Source organism: Bubalus bubalis, chromosome 12 (assembly GCF_019923935.1).
Source record: "Bubalus bubalis isolate 160015118507 breed Murrah chromosome 12, NDDB_SH_1, whole genome shotgun sequence".
Taxonomy (NCBI): Eukaryota; Metazoa; Chordata; class Mammalia; order Artiodactyla; family Bovidae; genus Bubalus; species Bubalus bubalis.
Window position 1 is genome coordinate 15342458 of NC_059168.1, and position 25394 is coordinate 15367851.

At 42.0% G+C, this 25394-nt stretch overlaps 1 protein-coding gene across 8 annotated transcripts in view; it reads left to right on the top strand.

Annotated features, from left to right (window-relative positions):
- The window catches only part of LTBP1 (latent transforming growth factor beta binding protein 1), a 458940-nt gene that overhangs the window by 31438 nt on the left and 402108 nt on the right, over nt 1-25394 (top strand). For all 8 annotated transcript variants that reach the window (XM_044925805.2, XM_025260861.3, XM_044925802.2 and 5 more), the window contains one exon: nt 20067-20364. In XM_044925805.2, the coding sequence (XP_044781740.2) occupies nt 20067-20364 (298 nt within the window). The remainder of the gene's footprint in view (nt 1-20066; nt 20365-25394) is intronic.

Genomic DNA, 25394 nt, shown 5'->3' on the forward strand with positions numbered 1-25394 from the left:
GCCAGGTAGACATGAGATCAAGGACCTTGCTGCTTGGCCTGGTGGTCATCACTGGCCTCTGGGGGGTTAATCTGCCTGGACTCTCCCTGCAATCGAACGTTTTGATCAGGCAGATGATTATCATTATTGTGACACTAAAAAATAACCCTTGAGCATTTTGACCTCTGTAGTGGCTCACCTCTGTTGTGGGAAAGTATTTCAGTTTTCAGCAGTACACCTGGGTGAGTCCACCAGCTCCTTTGGAACAAGTGCAGAAGTTTAGTTGAGAAGGTAATTACATTTTTGCGGGTAATGGGGTGGACCTCTATGGGATGGTGAAAGGAAAATGTATGTTTAATGTTCGGTGGGGTGCTGCTAAGTCACTTCAGTCGTGTCCCACTCTGTGCAACCCCAAAGACGGCAGCCCACCAGGCTCCCCCGTCCCTGGGATTCTCCAGGTAAGAACACTGGAGTGGGTTGCTATTTCCTTCTCCAAGGCATGAAAGTGAAAAGTGAAAGTGAAGTCACTCAGTCGTGTCTGACTCTTCGAGACCCCATGGACTGCAGCCTACCAGGCTCCTCTGTCCATGGGATTTTCTAGGCAAGAGTACTGGAGTGGGGTGCCATTACCTTCTCCTCGGTGGGGTGGGGTCAGGCAAAAACTACTCTTCCCTTCTCTGCCTGTGAGGCTGGGTTGGGGGCTGAGAATCAGCATGAGTGCCTGCAGGTGAGATGGGCACCAGGTCCTGGAAGTGGGGGACTGAGTCTCTTCTCCAGTGCTCTTGGAGGTGGATGTTCTGCCAACTGGACGAAGTACAAATAATCAGAATCATAAAATGAGGTTCTGCCATGATGTTAAAAAAAAACCATTCCCAGCACTGTCCCACTCTGCCCCACCCGACGCCAGCTGGGCTGACCACTCTGGAGACATCACATTAGATTTTGTCCTTCCCTCCTGGAATTGCAGTTGTTTAGTCACTAAGTTGTGTCTGACTCTCTCGTGACCCCATGACTGTAGCCCACTAGGCTCCTCTGTCCGTGGAATTTCCCAGGCAAGAATACTGGTGCATGTTAGTTGTTCAGTCCTGTCCGACTCTTCAACCTCATGGACTGTAGCCCACCAGACTCCTCTGTTCATGGGATTCTCAGTCAAGAATATGGGGAGTGGGTTTCCATTTCCTTCTCCAGGGGATCTTCCTGACCCAGGGATCAAACTCCGGTCTCCTGCTTTGCAGGCAGATTTTTTACCGTCTGAGCACCAGGCCATTTCCTTCTCCAGGGGATCTTCCCGCCCCAGGGATGGAATCCTCGTCTTCATTGGTAGGTGAATTCTTTACTGCTGAACCACCAGGGAAGCCCAGAATTGCAATAGAATAATAAAAGCTAGTCATTTTGGTGGGCTTCCTGGGTTCCAGACCCTGTTGCTGCTTGCTTAATGTTGAGGTTGGGTCTGTTCTATGAAGTTGCATCATTCGTGCATTTAATGAGCTTGAATTAACTACACGTGCTTGGCAGAGGGGGCAAGAGTGTGGTTAAACAAAGAAATGGTGGCTTGTTAAATGCAGAAAGACATACTGAGAAACAGTATGTTGACCATACTAACTAAATTCCCAAGTGTCGTTTTTGAGTTCAGGTGATTGTCATCTCAGTCCCTGCCTTCAATCCCTGTCTCATTCCTTCCCAAAGATGAGACTTCTTTCCCCGTCTGCACTTTTCATATGTTGAAATTGAAGCTTATCGTGGCTAGTAAGTGATGGAACTCAGATTTAAACCTAGGCGTTCTGACTCCAAAGTGCATGCTCTTCTGCAGTACCAGGAGCTGCTGTAATATACTCAGAGCTGTGCAGCTGGATGATGGAGGGAACACAGAGCCGACATGAGGAGCTGCGGGGATGGGTAGCTTGATTCAGGAGAAGAGAAGTCACAGGCGGGACGGTGGAGCTTTCTTCAATACTGTGGAAAGGGGAGTTGATGAATGAAAGCTGTGCGCAGGCACATTTTAACACAGAAAAGCCTTTATAAGATAGAGCTGGTCAAAGATGAGCTGGACTGCGTGTGGAGGACTGTATGGAAGTGCCGTATTGAGATTTAATTCACATATCATCTAATTCTCCCACTTACAAGTATACAGTGGTGTGTGTGTGTGTGTGTGTGTGTGTGTGTGTGTGTGTGTGTGTGCGCTTAAAGTGAAAGTGAAGTTGCTCGGTCGTGTCCGACTCTTTGCGACCCCATGGACTGCAGCCTACCTGGCTCCTCTGTCCATGGGATTTTCCAGGCAAGAATACTGGAGTGGGGTGCCATTTCCTTCTCCAGCGGATCTTCCCGACCCAGGGATGGAACCCAGGTCTCCTGCATTGTAGACAAACGCTTTACCGTTTGAGCCACCAGGAAAGTCCTTGTGTGTGTGCATTACATTATTTTAAATATTGTGGTAAAGTATATATAACATAAAATTTGTAGAATAGTATTCAGTTGTGGCTACAGTTATCAAAGATGAGTGTTTTTCTGCACTGGTAACTTTGCCAGGAAATCACTGGAGAAAGCTGTTGTTGTCTTTGATCATCTTCAGTACTTGGGAATGCATAGATGCAGAGGCCTGTGCTGGGTCTTCTCCCTTCCTCATAGGCTTCAGGAGGCTGTTAGTCACAACTATGCTCATTTTTATTTTGAAGACTTGATTATACAACCACAGATTTGAAGTGCTTAATGCAGGATAATTTAGCATGATAGAATTAGCAGAAGCCCTGGGATGAGAGATAATGACTCTTCTTCAGGAAGATTGTTTCTATTTCTATCTATGCCTCTGAGACAAATTATCCTAATACTCAGTGGCTTAAAACAAACACCATCATTTATTTACTCATGATTTTGCAATTTGGCAGGGCTCAGTAGGGACAGCCTGTCTCCATACCACATGGCATCAGCTGGAACACTCCCACGGCTGGCAAGATGATGCTTGCTGTTGGTTGACAGCTTAGCAGGGGCTGTTGGTTGAGAGCCTCAGTTCTCTTCCATGTGGGCCTCTTTCCTTGGTTGCTTGGACTTCCCCATGACATGGCAGCTGGGTTTCAAGAGGGAGGAAGTATTGCTTGCGGGCCTTTTCAAGCCTGGGCTGGGAGGTTCTCAGTAGGGCACGTCTGCATTTTTTGGTAGAATAGTTATAGACCCTGGCTTCCCAGGTGGCTCAGCTGCAAAGAATCTGTCTGCAATGCCGGAGACTCATGTTCGATCCCTGGCTTGGGAAGATTTCCTGGAGGAGGAAAAGAGCACCCCATTCCATTATCCTTGCCTGGGGAACCCATGGACAGAGGAGCCTGGTGGGCTACAGTCCATGGGATCACAAAGAGTCGGACTTGACTCAGTGACTGAAACAACAAGTCATAGACCTAGCCTCATACTCAACAAGGAGAGACATAAGAGTCACCTTTAGATGGGAGAAGCAGCATGTGCTGATAGGAAGGAAAAGATTTGGGACTATTTTTAGAAAGTATCTATCACCAAAAAACACTTGTAAATGTCACTGATGCCTGAGCATCACTGTAGAACACAAACATTTTCTCTTTCTCATTCTAACTCCACAGAAGCCTACCCCTAATTGTGGTATGAACTGGTGATGACAAATAACGGGAAGAAGTCTAAGAATAAAAATGGGTACTAGGAATACATGATCTTTAGGGGATTGTGGCTTGAGAATAGTGACTGTATAATCAGTCTGTTAAATGGGCAGTTGTGAGACATTCATGATTGTGTTTTTCACACTTTGAGATTAAAATCTCTACTTCCAGAATTGTGTAAAGTTTCTTTATTTTCTTTCTCTTAATTATGTTTTTCCAGAATTGACTAGCAGGAAATTTAGTGCTTCTACTTTGTAAGAAAACAGAAACAAATAAAATTACTCCTAAAATAAGTTGGATATTCATGGCATATTTTGAAACATAAAAATAATTACTTGGACTAAGTCTTAGAAAACTTATTTTATGGTTTTTAAATTTATGGTTTATTTTCTTGGAAAATACAAAACATTAAGTTGGAAAGAGTAACACCCTATGAACATCATCCATTATTTAACACTTTTGGCATTGTGATTTAGATGGAAATGGTTTATTTTAAAGTCGACAGCTTTAACAGAAAGATCATTCTTGTTGATTTCTGTCCTAATAATTATGTAAATTTCTCTTTGTTTGCTGATTATACATTTCAGTTCTGAGGTGATCAGCTGTTAAGGAAGCTACTTACAGCGATTCAGTTAAAAAAAAAACAAAACAATTTAAATGCATGTGGAAGGTAGGCCCAGTATATCACTAAAAGGAGCATTTTATATTCACAACATTTACTAAAATAATCGCTCTATTCTGAAGGATGTCGGAAATGAGAAATGCTATTTAAACAATTTTAATTTTGTGTATTCAAGTTTTGAGAACAGAGCTTTGCTTGTTCCTTTCAACTGCTTGCTGATGGGTCCTTGATGTCCATAGCTCTATTTCAGCTTCAATTCTGAAAATGGTTGTATCACGTTTCACAATAATAGAACTAGTAGCCATAGGGCTAAGTGTTTGCAAATAGCCTCATCTGCTTTGCTTCTTCCTTCCATTTAGAGGCATGGCCTGGTATTTCACAGCGAGGCGTCAACTGTTGCTCCCATTTGGGGTTTTAGAGCCTAATCATTGTGATCCCTGTAGCTGGGGCCCTGTCCACAGTCCACTGAATGTTTGTGTTCTACAGTGATGCTCAGGCATCAGTGACATTTACAAGTATTTTTATTTTAGCAAGGAGAGCCTTTGGCATGGCCTGGTTTGTATCTCTTCCAGGGTGTTCCCATCCTTGGTCACATAATACTCTTAATTTACCTAAAGGAATGCTGTCAAAATAAATAATTTTTAAAGGCTCTGTCTCACTTATGTAGCTATTATTCTTTTTTCAGTTAAGAAAATTTGTTTGGAAATATGAGTCTTGAGAATGGTAACAACCATGTAATATTTTATTTTAGATTGATGCTCTATCACTTTTTGCCTCCCACAGCTTTATTCTGGATGATTAAATGTGGGAAAGAAAGGGGAAAAAGGTAACTTATTTTGTTTGGTTCAGTGTGAAAGGCTGTCTTGCATAAATTTAAAATTCCAATGGTAGAAATAAAATTCTATCCCAGATATAGATGTGACCTGCTTTTCAGAAGCTTCCTTAAAGGCTATTTTGGGGCATGTGTGGGATGAATTTGATGCGCAGAATAATAATAGTAGCGGACACCTGTCGAATGCTCCTCTGAAGCAGGCCCCGTCCCAGTGCTTTGTGTGTGTGCATTTAGTTAATCCATCAGAAACCCTCTTAAAAAAAAAAAATCACTCCCATTTTACAGATGGGAAAACTGAGCTGCAAAAAAAGGTAATGGAGATATACTCAGGGGCACATAGCTAGCCAGTGTCTGAACTGGGCTTGGTATGGGCTGCTTGACTTTAGTGGGCTCTTTACTTCTAGCTTCCTAATCAGAGTAAAGTTATGTTTTCTGTCTTAGTCTTTTTTACTTTTATTTTAATCCAAATTTCAGATACATGATTCTCAACTTGGCAGTCGTTTAGGCCTTATAAATCTTGGTTTTTTATTTCTCTGATTTTCTTTTTTTTAATTTAATTTTATTTTTAATATTTCTCTGATTTTCAAAAAAGCTTCTCAGCATTTTTGGTTGATGAAAATAAAAAGCTTTTCAAACAGGTTAAACATGTAAATAATAATGCTAGACATATTACCCAATCACTACCAAGTTTGTTAAGAATAAGTTTCAAAGTAAAAATAATGTATGTTTCAGTATCATACAGTTATCATAAAATCTAGTATATGGTACTCCATCTCATGGATTGTTTAGATTGTAGGATTTATACCCCTTAAAAATGTTAAGTATGTTTAAATTAGCCATTAACTGAATTAACATTTTTTTATTGATAAAGTATTGATATTTGCCATGCTGTGAAGGCCATTGTAGCAAATATGGAAAGTATAATATGGTATAAATAATCACTTACAATTTTACCACTCCTAGGATTGTAATTCACGTTAGCATTTAAATATATTTTTCTTCCAGCCTGCCTTCACATGTTCATTCATTCTGCAGTTAGTTCTTATCTTCTTTGAGTTAGACTAGAGATTAAGTTATTATCTTCTTTGAGTCAGACATTATTTTAGGTCCAAGGGAAAAAGCAGCTACCGAAATGGTCTTCTTTCCTGTGGAGCTGATATTTTAGTGGGAAATAGTGAATAGATAAATAATATAGGGTTAGGGATAAGTGCTTTGAAGAAAAATGAAGCAGACTAATCGAGGCCTATACACTGTTGTTTGGGGCAGATAGTCATAGGGAGGCTGAGTGATGTGAGAAAGGGAGCCTGTGAATATCTGGGGAAGCATGTTACAGGCGGATGCAAGAGCTCTGTGGTGGGAGCAGGCACTGTCTGCCCAGGGGTGAGCAAGGAAGCCAGTGTGACAGGAGTATGGTGTGCAAGGTGAGGGAGTGACCGTGAAAATAAAAGCTTTGCGTTTCACTGAGTGAGATGGAAGCCTTCGGAGGGTTTGGAGCAGAGGAGGGATGTGATCTGACTTGATTCGACAGGATTCCTCTGGTTGCCCTGGTGAGAATAGATTGCAGGGGACAAGGTGGCTGGGAGAAGGGTTTGAGGGCAGATGGTGAGACATGCATTGAAGGAAGACGTGCAAAAACAGCTTCTGGGAGCCAGGGATGCCCAAGGCCACTAGAAGCTGGGAGAAAGCAACCAGACAGCCCTCGGAAAGGACCAGTGCCTCCAACAGCTCTATTTCAGACTTCTGACCAGTGACTCTGTGTTGTCTAAAACATGTAGTTTGTCGTGCTTCATTGTAGCAGCCCTAGAAAACTAATGTACTTGGCAAATGGTGGTGCCCTTTTTTGTTTTTCTTTTGTTTTGGGGTAGTTGATTAACAATGTTGTGATAGATTCAGGTGTACAGCAAGATGATTCAGTTGTACATATACATGTATCTATTCTTTTAAAAATTCTTTTCCCATTTAGATTGGTACATAATTGTTTTTGGATTTATTTTTAGTTGGAGGAAAGCAGTTTTACAGCGTTGTGTTGGTTTCTGGCATGCAACAACGCAAATCAGTCATAATTATACATACATCACCTTCCTCTACAGTGGATATCACCTCCCTCTACGGTGGTTTCTATGAATGAGATGAGTGCTGAGGAGGAGCTGGTTGTGCTGTATGGGTTCAGTAGAGACGGGCAGGAATCAAGATGTGCTAAATTTGAGCATCTGTTAGACATCCATTTGGAGCTGTTGAGGAGGTAGTTGGACGTGGAAATCTGGAGTTCAGATAGAAGGACAGGGCATGAGGTCTAAATTAGGGCCCAGTTTAAATGGAAATCAGAGCCACATGACTGAATGAGGTCATCAGAAGAAGGGCCCAAGGACCAAGAAAGCCCTGGGAAATGTCAACATGGAGAGATCAGAAAGGGAACGAGGAGCCGGAGGGGCACTGTGAAGGTTGATAGTTAGGTTGGCAGAGGCTGGTGGGGTGATGTCTCAGGCAGGGAAGAAGGTAGTGAGGGAGGAGGGATTGGTCCATCGATGCTCTTGGGGAGAAGGGAGAAGGCCATGGGACTGGCAGCCAGGAGCTTGCTAGTGACTGTGACTTGGTGGACAGGCAGAGGTGCAAGGCTGACTGGAGTGTGTTCTAGAGAGAGTGGAGGGTTATTTATTTTTTTTTTAATCTTGGCATTACTTCATAAGCGTTATCCCAAGTCATTAAAAAGTTTTTAGGACATTGTTTTTGATGACTTAATCACATTTCATGATTTTTGTCTCTTCTTTGTTTTTACAGGTGGGTTATTTCTTTTCTTTCTCGCTCTCTTTTTTTTAACCACTGTATTGATTGTAATACTGCAGTGGACAGATTTGAATAGAAACTTTCCTGGATTAGTAATGATGAAATATAAATAGCATGAGTGTTCTCAGGGTTTAATCTTAAATATGGCTGATTGCTTTATAGATAGTCTGTACCGTGGACACCGCCTCGGCAGTGTAGGAGCTGGCTTGGTGCAGCTATGCTAGTACTGAGTTGACCAGAGCATCCAGAACAGTGTTAAGTTACAGTGGTGATGATGGACATCAGTGTTTCTGTTCCTGTTTTATAGGGTGATGTCTCTGCCGGTTACATTAAATCATACTAGGTCAGCGTTCTGGACACATGTATTAAAGAATATATGTTAATTCCTTCCCCCTCCCCTGAACCCCATCTCTTATGAAGAGTCATTCTGGAATCAGTAGAGTCGAGTTGCATTTTGCTTCTTGATGGCTTGTGGCAGGTTTCACCACTAGCATTTGTCCCCATACTCTGGGATTGGGCAAATGAGTTATTTATTTCTCTCAGCTTTCAGATCTGATAGTAAGTTCATGATCTCAGTGAGGTCTTTCCTAATACCCTGAATCCCCTAGGGATAGGTCCCTGCTGCACAGTATTTATTCTTCCCTTTCTGAAATGTTTGTTATAATTATCATCACTGTTTCTGTTGGTCCGCTGGCTGGGCTGTGAGTTCCACTGGGCAGAGATAGTGTTTTCTTATCTACAGTTCTAGTCATGGGGCGTGTGATGGTGCCTGGTGTAACCTGGAGTCCAGAACTGTCACTCAGGACTTCACTGAGTGAGGGTCTGAAGCACAGGTCAGACTTGGAACTGACCCCAGGGCACCCAGCTGGGGAGGCAGGGAGAGGTTCAGACTCAGGTCTGTGCGACGTTGAGTCCGGCTTCACGTCACCCTACTGCCGGCTTCCATCAGTAGGTGGATTTTACATCTCCTCAAGGGGACAGGTTTGTCCTGTCCTGAGAATTGTCTGTATCCTTTTTGGTCCCTTGAATATAATTTTGAAAGTATTGGTTGATTTCCCACTTGCTTGCTTAGTTGCTTCAGTCGTGTCCGACTCTCTGAAACCCTGTGGACCATGGCCTGCCAGGCTCCTCTGTTCATGGGATTCTCCAGGCAAGAATATGGAGTGGGTTGCCGTTTCCTTCTCCAGATTTCTCACTTAGGGCCCTTCATTTCTCATTCTTCCATATCTTTATTATTCCAACATATAACTGTATGGTGAAGTTTTATGTACACACACACACACACACACACACACACACACACACTTGTCTGTCTTCCATACTGGACTCTGATCTCCGTGAGAGCAGGAAATTTGTTTTCTCCATCTTTTAATCCACACTTCTTGGCACAGTGTTAGTATGTAAGGGGGAGGGGCTCAATGTTTGAATAATGAATGGAGAAAGATATTATGGTATTAAAACAGATCAAAGATTTATTATTTAGAAATTTATGGCCTTGCTATAATGAATTATGACAATGTCATTTATAATTATACTTTACATGTGCATAATAGTTTAGTTTGTAAAACCCAAGATTTGTCAGGAACTTGTTTGTCATGTTCTGTGTTGTTACTCAGTCATGTCCGACTCTTTGAGACCCCATGGACTGTAGCCCGCCAGGCTCCTCTGTCCATGGGATTTCCCAGGCAAGAGTACTGGAGTGGGTTGCCATTTCCTTCTCCAGGGGATCTTCCCAACTCAGGGACTGAACCCACGCCTCCTGTGTCTCCTGCATTTGCAGGTGGATTCCTTACTGTCAAAGCCACTGGGGAAGCCATGTGTCTATTATACATCTGTACTAGTGTTAGTACACAAAATAAAATTATACTATTATCAGAGAAGATGCTTAACTAATGACTGAATAGCAAAATAACCTTGTGTTTTCAATACATTTTAATAATGACATTTAAAAACTTACAATATCACTTTATAATTCTAATTTTGAAAGGCTGTATAATACCATCCTTTACTCAATCTATATGCTGCTTTTGCATTTTTCATTGGTATAAATAACACTGCTGTGGACAGCTGGGCATAAGTGTGTGTATAGTTATTTTCTTTTTTAAACTATTTTCTTAGGGTAAATTTCTAGAAATGAATCTACTGAAATAGCCTGGAACATATTGTTGAAGTGCTTTCTAAAAGGCTTGTATCATTTTACTACCCTTTATTACACTTTGTATTAATATTCTACATGTCTTTTTAAAAAAAATACAAAGTAGCCATAATATTGTACCTCCTTGTTTTGGTTGGCATTTCTTTTGATGACTGCCTTAATTTGGATAGTATACCACAGGCTTACTTACTAATTGTATTTTCTTTTGTCTCAATTGTCTATTTCTGGCCTTTTTTCACCTTTTCAATTTTGGTCTTAATTTGTTAAAGACAGCTTTTGTTAATTCTTCCTATATAATACCATTTTCTGAAAATTTTCTGCTTTTTCCTCATTTTTCTTTTGCTATTTTCAATTAAATATTTACGTCATAAAAACTTGTAGATCTTTAGCTTTGTTTTCTTTTTCACTGACTTAAAAAACAACAACAACAAAACTTCATAAAACAGCAGTAATAAGACCAGAAACAGAACCCATAAAAATTACTGGTGGTTTTTTCATTATGTAACTTATGACTTAATTATTACACTCTATGAGTGATTTCACAGTTATTGATGGCATCAGGAGGAGTGTGCTTGGCCTCGGCTGACCATCTATTTTAAATTAAATCCCATGGTAACAAGCTTCTCCTGCTGAACTCAGGCTTCCAGAACCTCCACCCTCCAGAATACAGCTCCCGGGGAATTAGGCAGACGAGGGCTCACTCCTTGACGTAAAGGCAGTAAGTAAAGTGCTCATACGGCCCTGAGAGTCTTCACACAACCTTTGGGCCTCATATATTCCACGTAATTTGTGCTGTGCTCAACCATCTGACTATCTGCTTGGTTAAATTGTCACTTGAGAGTAGATTAGAAAAGCAAACGGCGTAGAAAGGCTGGGGAGAGATCCTGATTGAAGAGCAGGGTGCTCCGAAAGCACGCACACCCCTGAGGTTTTTCATAGAGCTCTTCCAAACCAACGAGTTAGTAAACGTCTTGGCGCTTGATTCGCCTATGTAGAGCATGTGATTTTGTGGAACTCTTCATTATTTCACAAGGCTGGATAGAAAAGGTGTTGGGGTTTATACTGTTGTTTTTTGCTCCTTAGGGATTTTGGAGGAAGCTGACCCAGAGATATTCACAATGAAAGTACAGCATTTTATCTAAGTTTGGCACAAGGGGCATACAGAGTGAGGGCAGACGAAAATGTGTGACCTCATGCTATGAGTCTTGTGATCTGATATCACTTAGTGTTATTGAATGACTTCAAAGGGCAGCTGGGAATTACTGTGAAGACGCACACGCAGCAAAGCAGTTTCTCACCTGCTGTCTCTGATCACAGAAGACACAGTTAGACTTACATTTCTCCCTGGGACACATGCAGTCGACATGCTGTAACTTGCTTGGAGTTAGGCAAGGGGCAGAGATTCCCTCTGTTTGCCCTGTGTGGGCTGGGACAGGTTTTAAATATAACTAAGAGTTACTTTTTTAGAATTAAGAGCAATAGAGCCTGAGCTTCAGGGCATGGGACACGTCCTAAAAATACAGTCACTAACCTTTTAAAGAACATTAGGATCAGCTTGTTAAACTAGAGTAGGATTCAAATGTGGAAGAAATCTGAGAGGATTTACTGTTTGGAGCAAAAATTGAGGATTTGTTTCAAAAGATGAGTGGTTTCCTAAGACCATCTCTGGGCCACAGTGGTGTAGGATTTTATTGTCCATTCTTCTCACCAGGTCTTGATGTGGGCTTCCTGCAAGCCCACTGTGTGCACACCGAGTTCATTATTGTCATGTTGGGCTTCCCAGGTGGCTTAGTGGTAGAGTCCACCTGTCAAGCAGGAGATGCAAGAGACTCCGGTTTGATCCCTGGGTCAGGAAGATCCCCTGGAGTAGGAAATGGCAACACACTCTAGTATTCTTGCCTGGAAAATTCCATGGACAGAGGAGCCTGGTGGGCTACAGTCCAGGGGGTCGCAAAGAGTCAGACATGACTGAGCAGAGCACAGCATTTTGATGTTGGCAGTTTTTGCCACTTTGAGCAACCTCATCCCTGTGATCACCCTTTCACCCCATGATTAAGAATCAGGTTTTAACTGTCTTCAATTCTCAATTGCCTTTTGTTGGCTTATTTTTTAAAAAAAATTATTTTGATTTTGAAAAAATTTTGTATTCAGGAAAGTAAAAAGGATACAGTAGTTAGCATCTGTGTATCTACTGCCCACAGCTAATACCCGTTGTCATATTTTCTATACATCTTTTTTTTTTAATAATGTGGGCCAATTTTAAAGTCTTTATTGAATTTGTTACAGTATTGCTTCTATTTTATGTTTTGATGTTTTGGCCATGAGACATGTGGGATCTTAGCCCCCTGAGCAGGAATTCAACCTGCATCCCCTGCACTGGAAAGCAAAGCCTTCACTGCTGGACCACCAGGGAAGTCCCCCATCTTTTTATTTTTTAAAGAAAAAATTCCAATAAAGTGACGTATTTCCTTCTCTGGAATTGTTCCGCATCCTTCCCTGAGGTGTCATGGTTATGAATTTAGTGGGAATCCAATACATATTTTAATGCTTTTGTATCCTTAAAAACAAGGAGTAGTGATTTATGTCTTTAAAAATTACATGGACAGTAGTATAGTATCATGTAAAGAATAGTACTACAGAGTAGCATTTTATAATTACTCTCTTCGGTCAACATATTTTCACAAGGTTCATCTATGTTGCTTGGCATATAGATCTAGATCGTGATTTTAACTGCTGTAAACAATTCCATACATGAATATACCACAGTTTATCAGTTCATCTGTCCCTGTCACTATTTTCCTACTATAGTTGGTGTATATGTCTGCTTGAGCCCATGACAGTCTAGAAGGGAAATTGCTAGGTATTAAGGTTTGCACATCATAACCTTACTGAACGTTGCCATACTGCTTCTCACAGAGGTGAGTATCCCATACACCTCCGTGAACAGTATATGAGTTTCCATTTCCCGTATCTTTGCGAACACTTGGTGCTAACAGACTTACTGCCAGTCTCTTGAGGGTGGAATTGCATCTCAGTGTTGTTTTGATCTGCAGTTCTCTGATAACTGGAGAGGTTGTGTATCTTTTCACATGTATTTTACATTTCACCATCTGTGAATAGCCAGCTCACATCCTTTGTCCATTTTTTACTTTGTTTTTCCTATCTATTTTTAGGAATTCTTGCTATATCTGATTATTAGTCCTTTGTTAAATATATTGCGAGGGTCTTCTTTTTGTCATTTGTGCTTCAGTGTTTTGTATGGTGTCTTTTAAGTTTTAATACAGTCAAGCTCATCAATCCCTTTCAATTTTTACTTACTGTTTTCACATTTGAGAAATTCCTCTTTACCCCAAATCATGAAGATATTCTGTCACGTTTTCTCTTAAGTTTTATAGATCTAGAATGCATGGGCTTCCCAGGTGGTGCTAGTGGTAAGGAACCTGCCTGCCAATGCAGGAGACAGAAGAACTTTGGGTTTGATCCCTGGGTCGGGAAGATCTCCTGGAAGAGGGCATGGCAACCCACTCCAGTATTCTTGCCTGGAGAATCCAATGGACAGAAGGGCCTGGCGGGCTACAGTCCATGGGGTCGCACAGAGTTGAACGCAACTGAAGGCCTTGGAACGCACCAGAATGCACACTCCTGTGTTCGGTAGGGATCTAGTTTTTGGTTCTTTTAGATGTGTGGCTCTTTCTTTTTCAACACCGTTTATTTCGTCCATTTTTTTACAGGGTTGTTATATCTCCTCTGTCATGTTTCAAGCCTCCATTTATATTTGAGTCTGTTTCTAAGCTTTCTGTTAAATTTCATTGATCTGTTTTTCTCTCTTTGAACAAGTACCACATTCTTTTCTGCTATTATAGTTTGTAGAATTTCTTGATTATGTACATAACCACTTAGATAAACTGAAATAATGTCACATGGTTTCTTCATTTTAGACCTTTTGTTCTTTTTCCTTGTTTTGCCATGGGACTTATAATGTAACATCAACTATAGAGGCTATTGTGGGCAGTTAGTCTTGTTTCCAGCTTTAATAGGAATGTTTCTACAGTTTGCACATAATATTTGCTGTAGGTTTTGGTATCCTCTTTGGTATGCGGGATTTGCTGTAGGTACTGTTTACCAGAACAACGAAATCCTTTTGTATTCCTAGTTGTCTTACCAGTTTTTGTTTGTTATTATGAATAAGTGATGAATTTCATTGGAAGATTTTTGCGTTCACTGAGACAAGTTCTCATTTAATTTTTTAACGTGGGGAATTCCGTGGAAAGAGTGGCTGACATTAAAATCATCCTTATATTTCTTGAATTAATTTGGTTTGGAAATAGTGTTGTATTAGATTTACTAATTTTTTTTAAAGGAATTGTGCATCTATATGTTCTTAACTGTGATTTGTGTGTGAGTTTTCATTTTTGTTTTGAGTCTTTGTGTCTGTGTACAATTCCTGTCTGATTTTGGTATTGAGGTTTTACTTTTAAAGGGAGTTGATTCTGGGGTCTGTACTGAATGTCCTGACTCTGGTAGGCCAGGACTGGGAATCTGCAGCGTACAGATCCTGGGTGGTTGCACTCTATGCCTGTGCAGCTCAGTATCAGGTGAAGACTCCAGGACTCTCTGCAGATCTCTCCTGTCCAGGACTCTGCCTGGAGATCCCAGCCACTCAGCCTTTATCACACTGTGCATGGTGATCCTTGCTGCATAGTGATCGACCGAGTGCCTCCTGCAAGGCGGTTATGGTGATCCTAGGGCTCCCCTCTTGATCCCCTTCTCTTAGGATTCAGTCTTCTCTTGCCAGTTGTCTGGTATCTGACAACAGTTGTCTTATATCTTTCATCCAGTTTTCTAGCTGTCATGGCAAAAAGGCTTGTTTGGTAACAGTTATTCCATCATGCCCAGCTGTGGAAGTCTGTTTCTTTAATCTAAAAAAAAAAGTCTTTAAAAATGATTGTTCTGTGTTTGGAATGGGAGATGTGGTAGAGGTTAATTCACTGTGCTTATCTCGAGCAGAAGTCCTTTTATTGGATTATCTACTTAATAAATTGTGGGCTTCCCCCACTTCTAATTCCTTTTCACAAAAAAAGCTTTCAGAAGCTTTTTTCCTACTGCACCTGAATGTCTTAGGCTAATTCTCTTAATGCACTTTTGAACTGGAGGTTTAGTACCTTATCACAGCTCCTATCAGCCCTTTGTGATGTTCTTCTCTTGTGAGTTCATGACCAGTTTCAGAGGGTTCCTCCCGTTCAGAGTTTTTCTAGAATGCATTGAATCTGAGCTTCTGTAATTGTTTAATATACATATTGCTAAATGCCACTGCAAGCCATATATGTGAGCAAAGTATACTTAGATATTAATTTTGATTTAAAAACATCTTTGAAAGCTTGGACTTCCCTGGTGGTTCAGACAGTAAAGCGTCTGTCTACAATGCAGGAGACCTGGGTTCGAGCCCTGGGTTGGGAAGATCCCCTGGAGAAAAAAATGGCAATCCACTCCAGTACTATTGCCTGGAATATCCCATGAACACAGGAGTCTGGTAGGCTATAGTCTATGGGGTTGCAAAGAGTCGGACACGACTGAGCGACTTCACTTTGACTTTGAAAGCTTGGAGACTGACTGAATAACTGGTAAACCACATCCAGGGTTGTAGATGTTATTATGAACCCACTTATTATCTTCCTTTTATAGATGTCCTGAAGTCCCAGGATTCTTGGAAAGAGGTGGATCTACTTTGACATTGGTCAGTCAACCAAGATGAGGTTCAGGCTTCTGTCCTTGGGTACAAAAAGTTCTGTCTTAGCCAATTATCTGACCTCATAGTTGACATTCTAGTTGGGAAATAAAAGAGCTTTGTTAAAAGATGATTAATACATGTGACCATACAGGTGAGATGTGAAGTGAATGATGAAAATGGCTCAGGAGGTCAGGGTGAGTGGGCATTTGGAAAGGACTTCACGGAGAAGCAGGATGTTTCAGGTGAATAAGCACTTGAGGGGCTGGCCCGTATTTCAGGACAGGGCACCCTATGTACAGAGGCAGGAAAGGGTGAGCTTTTGCAGGGGTGGACCAGGGGCGGGGGGTGATGGGGTCCAGATGAGGCCTTGAGTGTATCTCCTGGGCAGCTAGAATATGTTGAAAATTTTTAAATGAAGGAGAAAAAATTCAAAGAGCGACATTTTGGGAAGATGATCAACAAGTCTGGTAGGATTTTATTCCCTCACTGACGGTTCTCCAGTTTGGCTGCACGTTGCCATCACCTAGGGAGTTAAAAAACCGAAAAACGGAAGTGACCGGTGAGCCCCTTTCCCCAGAGATTGGGATTCAATCAGCCTGGAGTCACACCTGGGTTTTGAGCTCCCCGGGTGATTCTGCTGTGCCTGAGAACCACTGCCCCACCCGAGATAAGATCTCCATAGTGTTCGCTCATTGTGTGGAGCCACAGCTGGGCTGGGCAAATGCAGGATGACTGATGGGTAACATTTTTAAAGAACTTCTGTAAGATTTAAAATACTCCACATAGTGCAATACCTCAGTTAGAATAACAGTTTTCTCCGGAAATAGCGACACAGAGAACTAGTGACTACCAGAGGGGAGAGAGGAGGAGGGAGGGACAAATTAGGGGTATGCGTTTAGCAGATACAAATTGCTGCTACTGCTAAGTCGCTTCAGTCGTGTCCGACTCTGTGCGACCCTATAGACGGCAGCCCACCAGGCTCCGCTGTCCCTGGGATTCTCCAGGCAAGAACACTGGAGTGGGTTGCCATTTCCTTCTCCAATGCATGAAAGTGAAAAGTGAAAGTGAAGTCACTCACTCATATCCAACTCTTTGCGACCCCATGGACTGCAGCCCATCAGGCTCCTCCATCCATGAGATTTTCCAGGCAAGAGTACTGGAGTGGGGTGCCATTGCCTTCTCTGATACAAACTAGTGTGTATGAAATAGAGAAGCAACAAGGATACATTAGAGTGTAATCTGTAAACATACTGTCTGTGCTGACACCTGAAACTGATGTAACACTGTAAGTCAACCATCCTTGAATTAAAAAAAATAAGTTTTCTCATAAATGCCTACAAATTTTTACACTGACCATGAAGTAGTGACAAATGTATACATTTTTGAAAGGGACTGATAATTATCTTGAGAATTTAGTCACATGGAAAATTTTTTAAATTTTTTGCATTAAAAACAGAAGGGCGACATAAAACAGACACAGCTATGAGGGTAAGAATTCAGTAAGCCACTGTAGTGCAAAAACACAAACTTGCAGTGACAAAAATGTAAATTCTCAAAAAAGGTGTTGGTGGAAGGCCGCTAGTTTGTGCAGCACCCGGCAGGCAGGCAGGTGGCTGGGCTCTGGTTTGGGATTCAGCAGGCCAGGGGCCGGCCAAATACGCATTTCTAAAATGTTTCCAGATGATACTGCGGCTTGTCCAGGCGTCACACATTGAGAAGTGACACGTGGGAGCCACTACTGCACGAAGCCCAAATGTGGGGGGAAAATGGCTCGCTCAAGTGTGGCTGCAGGATGTCAGTTTTGCTTTTCAGGTCGGGGAGGGGCTTGTCTTGGCCCCTGGGGAATCTGTTCCCTTACCCGCTCTGCCTCCCCCACCCCCAACCCCGCAGTGTAAGCCAGCCCTACCTATCTGCTCCAGGAGGCTACTGCTGAAGCCCAAATGGGGAGGGTAGAAGAGAAAATCGTCTAATCAGTCTCCTTATTGTCTCTCAAAACTTACTGTGAAAGGATAGTATTGTATATATATATATATATAACTACTATTACATAAAGTCCTTTTTTGGTGTAAGTTTAAAGTTTTGTTGTCGTTTTTTTTTCTTTTATTATTTTTTCTCTGCTCCCCTCATCCTTTCATATGCAAAATTTGAAGAGTTAAAAAAAAAAACAAACAAGGCTACCCTTTATACTTCTAACTCATCCTCCAGACAGCCCCTTGTTGGCTATTGTAGGTGTTTTGGGGGAGATTTCTGTGCTTGGCTTCGACCTAGGTGCCAGCTTTTGTCAGCCACTCTGTGCAGCCTTCCTGAGAGATTAGGAGACCTTTGCACTACACCTTGGGAGGGAGAAGCGGAAATCATTCTCAGATGTTAAACCGAGACATGTTTCTAATTGAAAGCATGAAGAGAATGTGTACATGAAAGTGCCTGGGGGTGGGGGTGATCTCTGGCAGAGGCTCAGCTTTGAAAGCCCCGTCCTCTCCCGCTTGTGACCACTTCTGCTGTCTCTGGGTGGAGCCCATTTCCATTCCTGAGACGTTCCATAAATAAGCGTGGCTGAGGAGGGACCCGATGATCATGTTGGCCAGGAAGGCACGGATAAATTAGACTCCTGAACTCTCGAAGTGCATAGCTTTTTGACTTTGACTTCTAGAAGCCTAATATGGAAAGAGCCCTTGGGGACCATTTTAGAAAAGCAGCTACTGCCCTCCTCCTGCACTGGGACTTGTGTAGGTGCAGAGGCCAAGCTCGAGTAACTCACCCCAGGGTCACCTCAGGAGCTGGCTGCGTTTTTCTTTCCTTTTTTTCCTTTTTTAAAGAATCCGTCTCAACTCAGAAAATTTGTTAGCCTGGTATTCTGACACTTGACAGTTATTTCTTATCATTATTTGCTATAACTAATAGGAATTATAGGAAAATAGGAAAAGTATCTTTTCTCTTTTATAGAAAATTAGGAGGTTTCAGGGTTTTTAGGTCTCGGTCATTGGTTGCTGCATGTTTGAGCCTCCTCTGGTGTGTATTCTTCATCTAATTTGTAATTGCTTGTAGACTGAATCCTGGGTTGAATTGTATGGGAGGTTTAGTATTATGATCTGCCTCAGGACAGAGAGTTTAAGTCAAAGAGGGCTGATACCAAAAGGCTGGTGTAAATAAATGGTACAAATAAAGAAGGGTCTGAAGGAATCATGTCTGTAGGCCTATGATGTTATTAAAATTTAAGTCATAAATTTTATGACATATAACATCTAAACTCCCAGGGGACCTTGCCTGTGATAAAATCCATTCACCTTGCCCGTGACCAATAGCCCTGCTAACTTTAAAACTCTGCTTGGCCACAAGTCTGGTGATTCAAAGTACATGCATTCATGGGACTTCCATGGCAGTCCAGTGGTAAGACTTTGCCATCCAATGCAGGGGGTGTAGGTTTGATCCCTGATCAGGGAGCTATGATGCCACATGCTTCATGGCCCCAAATCAAAAACATAAAACAGCCACAATATTGTAACAAATTAAATAAGGACTTTAAAAATGGTCCATATTAAAAAAAAAAAACACAACCCAAAACCCGAAGTAAATGCATCCTAGCTAATAGGAGATAAACAGGTGGTTTCTTTTTGATTGCCCTTTGTTATAATATTAAGGGTGTACTGGCTTTTAAAATATATAATGCATGTATGAAAGTGTATATTAGATGACTTTCAATCTTTTTACATTTGCTTTTTCTCTCAAAAAAAAAAAAAAAAGTAGGTTGACTAAATTTCTGAACAGTCACTCCAAGCTTTGATAGCTTAATGCAAGATGAAGGCCATTACCCTCTTGGGGGGTTTGGGTTTGGGATTGGGCTTCTGTTTTTTTTTGCCAAGACTTATTTGGATACCTAAAGTTTAAACTGAAGCCACGGAACACGACTTAAAAAAGGACAGAGTACTTTCTTTTTTTCCCCCCTCTATTTCTGATGCATTTCTGAGCAGCAGCTATAGTAAAGTGGTCAAGAAAGATGACTTTGGAGCCAGTTCACTTGAATTCATATCCAAGCTCTTTTATTTACTGATTGTGGGACTTTTGGCAAATTTTATAACCCTGTGCCTGTTCTTTCATCAGTAAAATGGGCAAAATAAAACATCTCCTTAAATCAGTTGCTGGGGGTGGGAGTTAAATTTGTCAATATCTATTAGAACAGTGCCTGGCACATAGGAAACCATGAATAAATATTTGCTATTATCATTATCATTAACAACATCATCAGCATCTTATTTCATTGAGGAACAGCCCAATGCTCGTGGTAAGCATCTGGAAGAATTAGTGAAGTCTGAACTGCTCTCCTTCAAAGTGTGTCTTCTGTTGTCTTTCCACAGCAAGCTGTGTTCCGCCGTGTCAGAATGGAGGGATGTGTCTCCGACCTCAGCTCTGTGTGTGTAAACCAGGAACCAAGGGCAAAGCCTGTGAGACAACAGCTGCCCAGGACACCTCGTCCCCAGTCTTTGGAGGGCAGAGTACTGCGGCTGCTTCCTCCTGGGTCCCTCCTGAGCAAGCCACAAAGCACACTTCATCTAAGAAGGCAGACGTTCTACCAAGAGTCAGTCCTGTGGCCCAGATGACCTTGACCCTCAAGCCGAAGCCTTCAGTGGGACTCTCCCAGCAGATCCATTCTCAGTGAGTGTTTTGAACTTGCCTCCAGCTTGGGAGCATCTTAATGTTCTCTTAGATGCATTGCTTTAAATCACTCTTCTTTTCCAGCACAATTTGCAGAAATCACTTGGATAATAATGTCTTTCCTTCAGATTTTGCATTTTATGTTTACACATCAAGTCTCTTTAAAATAGTTGATATGTGTGTTTAGCCTCTGCAGGGAAGATTTACCATAAGCATTAAGCAAAGAAGTGGTGAGGATTAAGGGGATCAAGGGTGGAAGGGAATAATATAATTGTTTGATTACGGTGGAGTTAGAAAAATTCTTTATTTTTTTGAGGCAGGGGGTGCTTTAAAGCTTCTGAAGTCATAATGCAAAAAGAGAAGCGGTGAGTGTAATTTTATAGGTACATGGAAAAGGTAGGAACTCAGCTTTGCACGGAGAAGGGATTCAAATGAAAGTGCATCTTGGGAAAGAGAATTATTCTACCCCGGTAGCAAGTGAAGTGTATCTTCTAGTAAACACCCTGTTTACCTCCCAGTTGCTATGCAGGTCCATTTTTGGTGAATGAGCTTGTGTTTTATTTATAGGAACTTTTTTTTTTTTTTTTTTTTTAGTGTTAGGAAGTCAGTGCTGTTCTGAACAAAATGAGAACTCTGTAAAGACAGGGTCCTTACACAAATTGTTTCCTTTTAATTAGCTACTCTATGTGGATAACAAGATGCAGAATTTACTATAGCTATCACTTGTCATTTGTCTAGGAATGTAAAATACAGGAAGTGCTCAACTTAAAAATGACCCAGCAGTTGATCTGTAAGTTACTTGCTTAGAATTTTGAATGCTTCCCTCCTCAGCCCCTGAGATAGCTTCCACCTGGTGATTAGTATCCCGTCAGCCCACAGAAGTGATTTAATCTGTTACTACAGATGAAATTACCCTAATTTATACTTCCCCTGTGAATAGGCCACCTACTGTCCTTGCTGAGTGAGGTCCTGATAACTTTTTCCTTCCTCTTATTCCCTCCTCATTTCTCTTGTTTCTGGTTTTATTTTTCTCTCCTCTCATTCCTTCTTGCCTCCTACTTCAGTTCTACCTTGATGAAGAGATTTGGGATGTTGCCCTGGAATCTAACTGCTTTGCTACCATTTCATCTGAAAACGCATCCTGTCGCCCTCAGCAAGAAGGAATGGTAGTTGTAGCCCATACTCAATAACCGCTTCCTGCTTGCCAGATCCTGTTTCACATGCTTTGTATGTTTTATACATTTAAAACTCACAATGACACCCTAGCAGGTGGGCGCCTTTCTTAACCCCATTTTACGTATGAGGAAACTGAGGTGCAAAGTGGTTAAACAGTGTGTTCAAGCTTACACAGTTAATAAGTGAATATAAGTGTTAAGCTAGAGACTGAATAAAGAGAATATATGGACCTCCGTGGTGGCTCAGTGGTAAAGAATCCTGCTGCAATGCAGGAGATACAGGAGAAGTGGGTTTGATCCCTGGGTCAGAAAGATCCCCTGGAGGAGGGCATGGCAACCCATTCCAGTATTCTTGCCTGGAGAACCCCATGGGCAGAGGAGCCTGGTGGGCTACAGTCCACAGCGTCCCAAAGAGTGGGACACAACAGAAGCAGCTGAGCAGCAGCAAGGAGAATATAATAAGTTGAGGCAGCCAGGCTCCAGCATCCACACCCGGAAGCAGAGGCAAACGTTCGCTGTAAAGGGCTGCATAGTAACTCTTTGGAGCTCTGTGGGACATGTGGTTTCTGTGAGTTTCTCAATTCCTCACAAAAGCAGCCAGAGACAATGTGTAAGTGGATGAGTGTGTGTGTGTTCCAATAAAGCTTTATTGATGGATCTTGAAATTTGAGTTTCATATAAATTTCATGGCACCCAATAATACTGTTTTATTTTTCTCAGTCATTAAAAAGTATAAAAATCATTCTTAGCTTTTTGGCCTGTGGGCCAGCTTTGACCCTTGAAGTGTAGTTTGCCGGCCCCTTCTCCAAAGGATAGTAGCCCTTTTTTTGTGTGTCAGAACACAAATGCAACTATGCATCTTTGAAATGAAATAAAACTTTGATTATATCATAGCCAGACAGCCCTCTTCCAGCATTGTTCTGTATCTTAAAAACAAAGAACAATTCTGTGTTGAAGTATGCCTTGGCAATCAGGAGTCAGATTCCTGTGCATTGCAATTATTTTTTTTCTAGTATAAACTGTGAAGTCATTTACAAGCAGCATCATTCATCTTGAATATCACCATCCCCTGTTAGAATGTGACCCTCTATGATGTGTATATGTGGATTATTACTGAGAATCATATGTCAGATGTCAGATAAAGAAGCAACCTTTCCCTCCTCCTCACTCTTTCTTTTTATGGTAGCAGCAGTGTAATTTAGACGAGAATGTTGTGAGTCAAAGAGGAGGCTAAGGTTTCAGCTCTAATTTGGCTTTGGGAAAATAGAAGTCATTAGATAATATACTTTAGAGACTTCATCTGCTGAATGAAGATGCTTTTTTCATGATAATACTGTTACAGGCGTGTGTTTATGGGTGTGCCTACTACTGTGTCCTTTTGGGTGAGGAGAAGAGATGGCCCAAGATGCTAACAATTCTGATGCTTTCATAATAAACCTTTGTCAGTTGCCCTGTTATCTGGGCAGGGAGTATTAAGTTGCCCTGTTATCTGGCAGGGAGTATTAAGATGTATAAGACCCAGTTCTATTCTTAAGGAGATTTTGAAATGACAGATGTTATCACTTGAGAGGGGTACCAAGGGAGTGGCATGGTTGACTCATGGATGAATAATGGCAGCCCACTCCAGTACTCTTGGCTGGAAAATCCCGTGGACGGAGGAGCCTGGAAGGCTGCAGTCCATGGGGTCGCTGAGCGTCGGACACGACTGAGCGACTTTCCTTTCACTTTTTACTTTCATGCATTGGAGAAGGAAATGGCAACCCACTCCAGTGTCCTTGCCTGGAGAATCCCAGGGACAGAGGAGCCTGGTGGGCTGCCATCTATGGGGTCGCACAGAGTCGGGCACGACTGAAGCGACTTAGCAGCAGCAGCATGATCACCTGAAATGTAAACTGCCAAGGAGGCACATGTGACAGGATCACTTTGGCTACTTTTGAGAAATGTAACCATTCTTAAGCATCTTTTCGTTTGATTGCCTACTTTACGGTGTTTCAGGCTTTGGTTTTGTTTTATCTAGTGAAGGAGGAAATTAATTAAGCTCCCTAAAATGCTTGTAGACAGGGATTTCCTGGGCAGCTCAGTAGTCAAGACTCTCTGCTTCTACTGCAGGGGACACAGGTTCAATCCCTGGTCCAGGAGCTAAGATTCCTGAGAGGACCATACTGAGAGGTGTGGCCAAAAAAAAAAAAATTCTTATAGACATAAAGACACCTAAAATATAAAAATGTGGTTAGTGTTACATCCCTAATGTGGCATGTGAGATGCTGCAGTCTTGATCATTTACTCAGGTTTTTATTGACCACATGGTATGTACTGTGCATTGTTCCAGGGGCTCAGAGTGTAGCATTGAACAGCTAAACACAGTGTCTTCCTTCCTGGAGCCTATAGTCTGGAAGCAGGGAGATAATGAGTGCTGTATTTAAAACATATCTTAGATTGTGGTTGGTGGTGTGGAGAAAATAAAAGTGCAAAGATGGGCAGGGAGTGTGGGGTGGGTGTGAGATGGGGAGGAGGGAGGGCTCTGGTGGCTTTAAATGGGCTGTCAGAGAAGGTTCTCTTGAGGTGATATTTAAGTGAGGAGGAGGTGGGGGTGTGAATCATGGAGATGTGTGGGGCTGGGGCAGAAGCTTCAGAGGGGGTATGCTGCTGCTGCTGCTGCTGCTGCTAAGTCGCTTCAGTCGTGTCCGACTCTGCGACCCCAGAGACGGCAGCCCAATAGGCTCTCTCGTCTTTGGGATTCTCCAGGCAAGAACACTGGAATGGGTTGCCATTTCGTTCTCCAATGCATGAAAGTGAAAAGTGAAAGTGAAGTCTCTCAGTCGTGTCCGACTCCTAGCGACACCATGGACTGCAGCCTACCAGGCGCCTCCGTCCATTGGATTTTCCAGGCAAGAGTACTGCACTGGGGTGCCATTGCCTTCTCCCCAGAGAGGTTATATGCCTGGCCTATTCGAGGAATGGGGACTTGAGTAAAACTGTAATGTTGAAACTACACATTTTAGGCAGGTGAGGGTTAGATGAATTTGTTTAACCTTTGGCCACATTGGTTTTAGACAGCTTGACTTAGAACCAGATACAAAGTTCTTTAGGAAATTGAAGGAAGGAATAATTATTTACAGATTTTGGAGCATGGAGGACATTGAAAAGATGGTTAAATTTGGACACAAAGAACTGAAGAAGAGCATTTCTAGGAAAAACAATGATGTGACACCAGAAAGACTGGTGTATTAGTTGTCTACTGATGTGTAATAGGTCCCCACAAATGTGGCAGCCTTAAATGATAAACATTTGTTGCCTGACAGTCTGTGGGTCAGGAATCCAGGAGGTGCTCACTGGAAGCTCTAGCTCAGGGTCTCTTGTGAGGTTGCAGTCAGCAGGGGTAGCTCGCCTGGGGTTGGAGAACCCACTGCCAAGGTGACTCATTGCCATGGTTGTTGGCAAGAGACTTCTTTTCCTTTCTACATGGACTCTCCACAGAGCTGCCTGAGCATCCTCACAACATGGCCACTGGCTTCTTCCTGAGCAAGTGAACCCCAGGCCACAGGGCCGTTGTAGTCCTGTATGACACACCTTCACCTCCACCTTATTCTACTCATTAGAAATGAGTCAGTTGAGTCCACTCTCAAAGGAACTGCAGTTAATAAGCTGCATTGCTTGAAGAGAGAAATAGCAAAGAATTAGTGAATGTATTTTAAAATGACCACATTTAGGGTATCATTTGATTAAAACTTGATATAAATGAAGACTAGTGGTAATGAAAGTTGTTAAGGGTTGGTTAAAAACCAAGTTAAAGACTACAATTTCAACAAAACAATTCTGAAAAACACAAAACAAAATAGAAAAAGTAATGAAAGG